The sequence below is a fragment of the Populus euphratica genome, unplaced genomic scaffold (genome assembly GCF_000495115.2).
Source record: "Populus euphratica unplaced genomic scaffold, PopEup_1.0 scaffold27.1, whole genome shotgun sequence".
Lineage (NCBI taxonomy): Eukaryota > Viridiplantae > Streptophyta > Magnoliopsida > Malpighiales > Salicaceae > Populus > Populus euphratica.
The window spans coordinates 377,089-387,996 of NW_011499899.1; the positions used below are offsets into that span (position 1 = coordinate 377,089).

General features: G+C 33.5%; 2 protein-coding genes across 4 annotated transcripts in view; both read left to right on the top strand.

Moving 5' to 3' along the window:
• LOC105132481 (FH protein interacting protein FIP2-like) overlaps nt 1-4,992 on the top strand; it is a 6,499-nt gene extending 1,507 nt beyond the window's left edge. Inside the window, exons 4-11 of one of the 2 annotated variants that reach the window (XM_011036014.1) lie at nt 866-1,021; nt 1,339-1,422; nt 1,992-2,038; nt 2,128-2,201; nt 2,555-2,613; nt 3,217-3,276; nt 3,498-3,578; nt 4,684-4,992. In XM_011036014.1, coding sequence (XP_011034316.1) covers nt 866-1,021; nt 1,339-1,422; nt 1,992-2,038; nt 2,128-2,201; nt 2,555-2,613; nt 3,217-3,276; nt 3,498-3,578; nt 4,684-4,737 — 615 coding nt within the window. In that variant the 3' untranslated portion in view covers nt 4,738-4,992. The remainder of the gene's footprint in view (nt 1-865; nt 1,022-1,338; nt 1,423-1,991; nt 2,039-2,127; nt 2,202-2,554; nt 2,614-3,216; nt 3,277-3,497; nt 3,579-4,683) is intronic. The other variant, XM_011036015.1, reaches the window with a different exon arrangement.
• Nucleotides 4,993-7,558: 2,566 nt separating this feature from the next.
• The window catches only part of LOC105132480 (dehydrin DHN3), an 8,549-nt gene continuing 5,199 nt past the window's right edge, over nt 7,559-10,908 (top strand). Inside the window, exons 1-2 of one of the 2 annotated variants that reach the window (XM_011036012.1) lie at nt 7,561-8,042; nt 8,283-8,461. In XM_011036012.1, the coding sequence (XP_011034314.1) occupies nt 7,626-8,015 (390 nt within the window). In that variant the 5' untranslated portion in view covers nt 7,561-7,625 and the 3' untranslated portion in view covers nt 8,016-8,042; nt 8,283-8,461. Of the gene's footprint in view, nt 8,043-8,282; nt 8,462-10,908 lie in introns of those variants that run through there. The other variant, XM_011036013.1, reaches the window with a different exon arrangement.

Sequence of the window (10,908 nt, forward strand, 5' to 3'; positions counted from 1 at the left end):
AGCAGGAATCTCCTGAGTTTATGCGGGCTTTTCCCAAGGGAGCGCTCAATTTTTAGAAACTTTACAGCACTTCCCTGTAAACACTTCTTTTTCTTAAAATATCTGCCTAAATTCTTTGGAAGAACAAGAAGTCATTGTGTGTCTTCGATTTTATCTCTTCACATGAGCAAGTAATTTGTTCTTATTTGTATGTAGTGCTAGGTTGCAATTTTTGACATGTTGGAAATTATGGCCCTGAGCTTGCATGCAGGCATTTCAAAAGGAGAGCACACTTTTCAGACACTTCATGCCATTTCCATAGAAACCTTTTTTTGAAAAATCTGCCTAATTTGTTCAAGGAACCATATGCCATCACGCGTCCTTGATTTTATATGTTACTGGATCCAAGTAATAGAAATTATGGCCCTGAGCTTGCATGCAGGCATTTCAAAAGGAGAGCACACTTTTCAGACACTTCATGCCATTTCCGTATAAACCTTTTTTTGAAAAATCTGCCTAATTTGTTCAAGGAAACATATGCCACCATGCATCCTTGATTTTATATGTTACTGGATCCAAGTAATAAATGTAGTTTTTCACAAACATATGCATCACCTGTTTATGCTGTCCCAGTGCATGAGATTTTGTTAGCAAAAGGTGTTTCCAATTTACCTTATTCTTGTTGTCAAGTTTATATGCTCTATTTTCCCTGCTAATCTGTTTTTACTTTGCATCTTTCTGCAATGAGTTTTGGCGTCATCCTTGAATACTGTGAGGTCCATATGCATGCATTTAGATTCATGTATCTAGCAATGCTCGGGAAAAGAAATTTCAAGCATATCCCTAATGTTTCTGACTTTCCAATCTCTATGACCTTGTATGTCAGGGGCTCTTAGAGGGAATCAATTCTGTTCTGAATAAGAGGAAGGAAGGTAATGAGTTGGATGCTGAATTGACACGGGCAGATATCATCAAATGTATACAGTATAAGAAAGTGAAATTTCGAGGAATTAATTTTTCTGGCCTTGATCTCTCTAAACTGGCAAGTCTTTTGGGTTTAGAAGTTGTCTAATTTGGAAGGATTTCTTTTGCTTTCTTAAGTTTATTCATGGCAGATTTGTCTCTCTGAACTTAAGCCAATAGATTTGTTTGTTTTGTTGGGGCTTGTTCTTATAGAAAGTGTAACTTATGTCATAGACAATTGCGATTAGGTGCTGTTTTCTTCATCTAAAACTGTTATAGGAACAACCTGCAAAGGCAAAAAAATGCAGAATGCTAGCTTGTTTGGGTTTAAATGGCTTTTAAGTTAAAGTAATGACAATTATTGTGCCCTCTAATGTATGGTTTATTGAGATGCAGGACCTCTCATATGTTGACTTTAGTTATGCATCTCTTCAAAATGTGCTCTTCTCACGTGCAAACCTACTTTGTGCAAAATTCCGGGTAGGTGTGATTTCATATTCCTGTAATGCACAGTGTCCTGAACATCTCCTTATTGTCTTTGCATTGTACTTCCCAGAGACTTGCACTGTGGTCACTGCAATGAATTCTCTCGACCTAACAATGAGTGCCTTGAATTCTTTTGCTTGTTGTTTAAGCCCATGCAGTCACTGCTATCACATATTACATGCTTAATTTCATTTTCTAAGTTAACCTCCTTGAGAGGAAGGACATGTTCTAGCAAGTGTGATATAATAACTGGGGAAAGATTATGATTTGACTTTATCATGGTGGGTATACTATTTGAGATAGGCAAAAAAGGGAATCAAAATTGGGACAGGCAGTGTGGTTCTGTATTGATGATCATGTGTATATTCTGATGAACAAATTGTAGAATGCTTAAACAGTTGCATATTTTAAGAATCTTATTGCAATGGGTATGGAATATTGAAGCTAGTTTTGGCATTGCTCTTGGCTATCTAAGAAATACATATTTGTTCTCCGTGTGTAGCTCCTTTACCACTTTTATCTATTTAATGGATCATGTTAAAACCTTTAAATTGATACTGCAGGATGTGGATGCCGAGGGTTCCATATTCCAGAATGCAACTTTGCGGGAGTAAGACACTGAAATCAAAATAGGATAACATTTTTAAAACAGCTAGTATTATAGAATCTTTCTTGATGGCTGTTTCATTCCTAATGAAGGTGTGAATTTACTGGTGCAAATCTCCGAGGAGCTTTTTTAGCAGGTGCCAACCTTCAGAGTGCAACCTTACAAGGTAATATTTGTATTTATTCTGGTGATATAGATTATAGTAGTGCATGCTTTAATCAGTTCCTCTACTCAAGGCTACTAGGACTGTTGCATATTGTACTTTTGCATATTTACAGTCTCGTAGCCTCATAATCCCTCGACATATATTTTATTTCTCTAATTCATTCAGAAATTTATGTGAATGTTCTAGCATTTTATATAACCCAACTATAATTTCTTGAACATTAAATTTGTTATGTATACAAAAGTTTTTATCTTCTAGTGGAAACCTTGACCTAGCCATTTAAGGCTCGATTAATGTTCACGGCAATCTCTGTCAGAAACTACTTATAACTTTGATTTTATGTTCTGTTCCAGATGCTTGTTTGGTTGATTGCAATTTCTGCGGAGCAAATCTGCGTTCTGCACACTTACAGGTTCAGCATCTGTTAATCTTTTAAGTAACTGAATTTCAATTTGTGCCTTTTTTATTTTCCCTCTGATTAATTGACCATACTAATTAGCTGGTGATTCTGGTTTGATTCCTTCAATGTTCGTTGACTGTGAGAATGGGGCTTGGTTCTGGTTTACACTTGTGTTTTGGTTGCTTGAATTAGGAAATTTTTAGTTTAACCTGCACGTCTAAAGGGTTCAATGCATAAATATTGGACATGCAGAATTCAAATGGTAATCATTGTGTACTGCCACTAATCTAATTTCTAAACACAACATATTATTCTTTTAAATCAATTGTCCATGTGTAAAACACTTGCTAGAAGCATTGACTTTCTTTTTTATCAAACAAAAACCCTTATTGTTTTTAAGAGGCAAAAATGGTAATGTGCTTCATATGAAGAAGAAATATCAATAGGAGCAGGGTCTCATCTTCCTTCTGATTTTTACCAAAGTTTGGTTATAGTTTATAGAACAAATATAATTGAAATATTTTATGGATTTAAGCATAGTGTAAACTAGAGCCTATATTTGTTTCTAGACCAGGTTGATTTCATATACTAACCGGTTCAGTTACCTAATTTCAGACTGCTGATCTCACTAATGCCAACTTTGAAGGAGCTAATCTAGAAGGAGCCAATCTGAAGGTAAAACATTTTCAGTGTGGAAACCATGAATATAAAATGATAATAAGACTCACTTTTGCGGCAGAATCAAATGTGTGGAAAGAAAAAGGGGCCTACACCAGTTTATTAGTGGATTTAGCAAGTATAAAACGACTGCAAGAAGTGATGCCCCTGCAAAATCAAGTTTCTGTCCTAACCTTTGTAGCTGTTAAGTTTAACTTGCTGAAACTGACATTTTTCAGGGTGCAAAATTGAATAATGCCAATCTAAAGGGTGCAAATCTTCAACGGGCTTATCTACGACATGTCAATCTTCAAAACGCAGTAAGTAACAACTGATTTGACTATGTAGAATACTCTTATTTTCGCTTGGCCTCTCAATCAGTATGGGCTTTACTTGGAGATGGTGTGGTAATTATTCTCGAAGTCTGAGGTGCCTAAAGTTGATTTGCCTCTATGGTGGTCATGAGTTTATATTATAGGTTTTGAATCTGCTTAATGGATCCTTTGCGTCATATGAACAACACCTCTTTTTCTTTAAATTTATCGCTTTTCATTTCTTGAAAAGGAAAAAACAAAGGCCCGTTGATGTTGATGTCACTGCTAATAATGTTGAACGTTTAAAACTCTGTAATATTCATGGAGAATGCTGAAATTTGTATTGGATGTTGGATGGCATCGATATTTCCACAAGATCAGTAATATTTCTTCAGAAAGATTGACCTGACAGAATAATGATTTAATCATTCTCGTGCCACAGCATCATGAATAGAAGCGACAGTTTCCACCACTGAAATAGTTATATATGCAGGCATTTGCATAATGAAATTATATATACTGAAAATAAATTGCATTGAATCAAAGAGAGATTTTGACGGTGCATTTGAAGTGCAATGAAGTCAAAGATCAAGAACATTGTATTGTTGCTTAAAATCTGATCCCTGTCCGGTGCAGGGATCAATAATTTTGATTAATTAGGCTTTCTGGCCATGCAGATGATGTATGAGTTCCATTATCCACCAAATACATAATTAATTAGAATGTTATCATTGGAGTGTAGCTTGAGCACAATAATATCAAGAGCTGTGATGTTTATGCAGAATACTCAACATGCTGGCAACTTTTCTGCAAGTAGTTTTTGTTTTCCATTTCATTTTTTTAAATAAAGGTTTAATGAATGGTCCTCAAATTCCTCCTCAAGTTGCATAGTTCTACTTGAAAATGGTTTTTGTGGAAGAGATTTGCAACAAGTTGCTTATATAAATGAAGTGTGACTTGTCAAGCTGAGAGTTCTTTACTTAGGTCAGAAGATCTAAGGCGATTCCAAGTTTGGGTGCTATGTGCATAAACTGGTGTAGATGTCCAATTTTGGCTCCCTTTTCAGGGATTTGTTTGCAATCAACCATCTAATTTCTTAATTCTATCACAGCATTTGGAAGATGCAAAGCTTGATGGTGCCAATTTGCTTGGAGCAATTCGATAAAACTGGCGGGAGACTGTGTCCAGAATACATGTATATATTCTCATTTGTGAGGAACCTGTTTCATTTCTATCCCATTTTCTACAGATTGGATATCTGCGATAAGTAATTTATGTGCAATTTGTGGAAATATTGACAAACTGACTTTGAAAGACAACATAAAACATGGCTTAGATACGAGGTTTCTCTCTTGGTTATTATCTTCCGGGAACCTCTGCTGCCTTCATGGCCGTTGGTAAAAGAAGTGCACTCCCAGTTCAAAATAGAAGAAGCAACCCACTTGGTTGGATAATCAACAACATGCAGAGCGAATTAGAGGAAAGAATTTCTCAGGTGGATAAGATCTTGTGCTGGCTGAAATTGAAAGTTGTTTCGCAGTGGAAATCTATCCTAAGCATGTCCTTATTATCCACAGTTTATGTGACCAGACATCCCAAGATACATTGAAGATGTTCCACTTAACAATTATTTTAATAAAAAAATATTTTTAAAAACAATCATAACCATGCAATTCACCGGCCATCATTTATTGGTTTCATGCGAAGTTTGTGAGAAGCACTGTTGCATTTATTAGTTGTGAATGAAACCTAACAGGCAGGCATCCTAGACCACAGATTCTCTAATATTATAATAACAATTATATTTTAAAAATATCTTTTATTTAAATATTAATAAGAGTAATTTTTATTATCTTTAAAAATTCATTTTTAATATTAATATATCAAATCAATCTAAAAAAACTAAAAACATTAATTTAATAAAAAACCAACAGGATTTTAATAGCTTGGCCATCCTCTTCTTATCCAAACACGTGTAGGCAGTCCATTGGAAAATGGATTGATGAGAAAATCACGAGGACTTTTTTGGGCAAGCACTACTTTTCTCTCCTCTTTTTCGGTGCATTTGTCAGTGGCTGTAGTAGTCATAGGCCTTTATGTTGTCGCCTCACCGGAAAGTACATTGGCATGGCAGCAAACACCACCTCTAGGAATGGCCGCTTTGCTTTGGGCACTGTGCCCTTTTAGGACTCTTGCTTTAGGCACCATTTAGAATTCTAGCTGAATTTTATTTTTTAATGGATTCAATTTGTTAATATCAAATATAAATTTTAAAAATAATAAAAATATTATCTTAACATATTTTTAATAAACACTACTTCTCATCTTTTCCGTGATAATAAAGACCGGCCGGTGGGAGACTTGCTCAGGATCCAGGGCACTTCCGGTATGTATTATTAGAATGGCCGGTGCGAGATGGATCAGATACAGTGAGTGCATCATAAGAGTTACAGTGTTATATATCTGATCTCTATGAAATCCCATCAACGAGGACTCGAGAGATTTTTTCCTTATCTTGGACGTGGCAGCCAGACGGAGTTTCCAGGCGGTGAGCCTGACAGCAGGATAACATTTCTAAGGTGTCGGCAAGATACTGTTAACCGTCCACGTGTCAGTGTGTGCACGAAATGGATAAAGAACCTGGTATTTTCAACGGCGGTGAATTAAAGCATTCATTAATTCAAGCCCAGAAAGGTAGAAGGAAAGAGGGATGAAGATACCATAGAGATGGGCCCCTTTTGCCTGGTAAATGGGGTCCCACAACATGGTAGATATTTCTTCATCATCCTATCTGATCATTTTTGTCAGCACTGCTCCTCGATTCAACACCATGGCCCCACGGTTGTTTTTTTTTTTTTTTCCAAGTGACTTTTGTTTTGAAATATCTGGAAGTAATATTTTTTTAATTTTTTTATATTAAAATAATATGAAACATGAAAAAAATTAATTTAAAAAATTAAAAATTTCAATTTTTTTAATTACAAAAATAATCAAGCTATCAATCTTGTGATCATCCATGTTACTTTCATGACAGTTTCATGACAGTTGAGTTCTTGCTTTTGCTCAGTTTTAAATAAACAATTAAAATCCATGGCACGCCTTTAGTCATAGGCAGAGGGTAATCCTAGGGTTACCAAAAAAAAAAAATATCTTTGTACTATTTCGGATATTTTACATGCTTTCTTTTTATAATATGTTTGGGTGTTATAATAATTTTTGTTTTTGCCCTATAACATAGAACAAACTGTATGGTTATTTAAATAATTTATGTTTATTTACACCCAGCTTATATATAATTACATTTTAAATTTTAGTTTTTAAAAAATTAAAATACCATATTTTTTATTTATAGAGATCTTCTTTTTATTCACGAAAACTACTTTTTATTTATTCTATATATAAAATTCATCTTATTATAATTTTTATAAAACATTTTATTTTTTAAATTGTAACTAACAATATTTTTTAAAAATCTATTTAAAAAAATAAATCCTACAGTAATCTTAAACACTAATTTAACCCATCCACTACTTTTCTATTAAAGATTCTGATCTTGTTTTTATCTTTCCTTCAACAAGATATCAACATTACTTAAATCCCATCTATCCATATCTTCCCACAGGAGAAAATGACCATGGCGGAGACCACAAGTGCCTCCTGCTACGTTTCTCCTTTAATATATTTGGCATAATAATTAACATGGATATATGTTTAATTAACATATTAATTAAACTGAATTTGCTTCCTTCCCTTGTATGGTGCCCTAAACAGGGACCTAACAACTTTCAACATCACCTTGAGCCTTTCAGATTAGATCGAAGGCCCTTCTGGAGGAAATGATACGTTAGAGTTTATACATTCATCATCAACACTGTTTGTACGCGTACATGGACATTTTTGTGATTTCCTATTGCACCATTAGTTTTATCTTCTTTCTCTCTGCTTCCATTTCCTTCGCTCCACTTCTGAGCCTATAAATATGGCTCTTGCTTCCTTCATCACTTCATATCAAAAACCATTTGAAAGAGAGAGAAAAAAAGAAAGAAATACACAATGGCAGGAATCATGCACAAGATTGAGGAGACTCTGAACATTGGAGGCAAGAAAGATGAGCACAAGGGTGAGACCCAAGGTGGGTACAAGCAACAAGATCACAGGGGTGACGCACAAGGCGAGCGCAAGGAAGGGTTTGTCGACCAGATGAAGGACAAATTACCGGGCGGCGGCGGGCACAAGGGCGAGACGCAAGGTGGGTACAAGCAACAAGAGCACAGGGGCGACGCACAAGGTGAGCGCAAGGAAGGGTTCCTTGGCCAGATGAAGGACAAGATCCCGGGGGTTGGCGGTGGCAGTGGCGCCCATGGTGAAGGAGGAGAGAAAAAGAAGAAGAAGGACAAGAAGAAGAAGGATGATGGCCATAGCAGCAGCAGTGACAGCGACTAAAAATCTTGCACTGCTTCCATGCATTAGGTATAAACCACATATTTGTTCCCTCATACGTCTTTTTTCTCGTTAATTCTTCTCCCATCATTTTTTCTTGATGTCTTTGTAGCATCTAGATCATAAATTAATCATGTACGTAGTTTTGTTGCATGCTCTTCTTCTTGCATTATGTCAAAGTCAGCTCAAAAATGGTGAATCCTTCGCAACTTTGTTTAACAATCTGTTATTTCATAGTTTTGATTTCTAACGTATCCTCTGTCCTTGCAGGTGTGGAGGAGTGAGGTCGAGGTCCTGTCTACCAGTAACTGTTGCAGATTATCACTAGGAAAAAAAAAAAGCTGTACTGTTCAATATCTTGTATCTTTGCTTTAAGTGGTGTTGCTGGGCAGGGAAGAATGTAAACCGAAAATGATATTGTAATAAGATTATTATTATTATTATTATTAGCATTATGTTTTATGTGGGTGATTTTAATTTGTTCCTGAAAGAAATTGTTAAACATAAGTGAATATGCCTTTCTATGGTACAGAAGCTCTCACCATATGTGCAGAAGCTACACATGTACACGCAAAGATGTGTTCTTCCTTAAAATTGTTCTGCCAGCGACAATGGAACGAAACGCCATGGAAGGGCTGTAAGAAATTTATGGATTATATTAAACGAAAGAAAATTCACCATCATAACGAAGGTTGTCTGAACAGTTTCGAGATCTTGTTTACTAGAGGTGAAGAACACGCCCTTCTCAACAAAAAATAAAAAATCAAAATCATGGTATGTTAAGTTCTACGAATTAATAAATCTGGATTTAGATTTGCCCAAAGGGGGCCGGGAATCATGCATATACAATGCGAAAGTCGAAGGCGATAGCCATATAAATATTTATCTCTTTTTTCTTTTATTTTTTTTTAAATTCTCAACGAAATATCTTCTAGGGACTAATTTTTGCTCTATAGGGGTATGATAAACGATTATAAAATTGCAATAATTTACAGTATAGGGACTAAAGTGAATTGTTATAATTAACAAGCTTCTCACCAATCTCTTTCCTCCCCTTGGTCGGTCCACTTTTCTATACGATCCCTTGATTTATAAAAAGGGGAAAACTCGAATTGAATGAATTAAATCTTTATACCGTAATTAAATTTGTCTCAAGCAAGTAAAACATTAAAAAATTCATTAGACAATATAAGCCGCAAGGAGGACTCACTCATACTGTGGACCGGACTCCTCGTGGTCACAAGAGACAATAAAATTAATTTATAAATTCAGAACCCAGCTCTTTGTGGACCGGACCTATTAGTTCTGGGCTGCTGCTGCATAAACTTCGGATTTTGACTATTAAAAGGTTTAAAGCTTACACAGGTTTAGTTGGCCACATGAGTGTCTTGTGTTTGATATTATCATTATTTAAAGTATTTTTATTTAAAAACATCAAAATAATTTTTTATTTTTTAAATTTATTTTTAATATATAAAAATGATATAAAAACACAAAAAAATAACTTGAAGAAAAAAAAATTAAATTTTTTAAAGTAAAAATAAAAGATGCCAATTGTGTGAAGGACCTTCACGTAACACAATGAAATGATATAATTTTTGCATATATGTATTTTCCTAAAAAAAATCCTAAATTGGTTTTAAATGCTTCACATAACAATGAAGATAAAAGAATGGTACACATTCTGTATATAGGTATTCTTTTTTTTAAAAAAAAAAAACCTAATTTGGTTTTAAATGCCAAATAAATATATTGTTAAGATCTTGTATTTGTTAAATACTATATTTATATTATTTTATTTATTAAGGATATAATATTATTTTTAGTTTAATCTATATATAATCTCTTTGTATTTAAATTAAAATAAATTTATGAGAATTCCAGTCTCTTTTTTTTTTATGTTCATATTTTTCTATGTTAATTTGAATTACTTGAACAATATTGAATGCTAAGAAGATAAAATTATCAAGTTTGTAGTTGTTTTTTTAGATTTGATAATAATGATAATAATTTTTGTTGACGAGAGAATATGTTGTTTTGTTTAGACTTGTTTCTTTATTGATTATTATATTTATGTTAAAATAAATAATGAAAATAATCTGAAATAATCTTACTTTTATCTCGAAAGTTGTAAAGCTATATAATAGTCAGATTTTGTTAAATTGAATAATGAGTCATTCTCTCAAATTAAATGTATTGCTTCATTTAAGTTTTTTATTTCACATAAAAAATATAAAATTTAATTATTTATTGAAAGCCAAATATTAAGATTATTCATTTAATAAAAAAAAAGATAACATTTTTTTCTTAAAAAAAATACAATTTACTTATTATTATTGCTTTTTCTAACAACTAGGAAGAGAATAATGGGCACTTATCAGGCATCCATTATAGTATAAATTGATAACATGAACTATTACAAGGCGTCATGAAAGCACCGAAGGACTATAAAAACAAATTGTCACCAAGTCAAGTTGGCCACCCACTCATCAATTAGTTATCAAATTAATAATTTTTAATTTTAGCCCATTTAGGCATCTTAGTTTTTAGATCAAAATCATGCTTTTGCTTTCTCTCTTTGTATTTTTGTAATGCTTAAGTTTTACTTTCATTAATATCAAGTTTATGTCTTTCATTTGCTTTCCTTTACTTAATATATTTTTATCTTATTTATGTTTTTATCTTATTTATTTATTTTTCTTTCTTTTATTATGTTTAGTTAAGTTTATTATGTCAAGGTGAAAAGGTTACACTAATGGTGTAAGAATAAGTATAGTGTAAACTTAATATGGACTTTAATGTTTGATACTAACATGTTTTATATTTGTTATCTTGTTCACTCTTTAATACTTTACTTGTTAAATGACTAATCTTGATTTATGCTGTATAACACTTG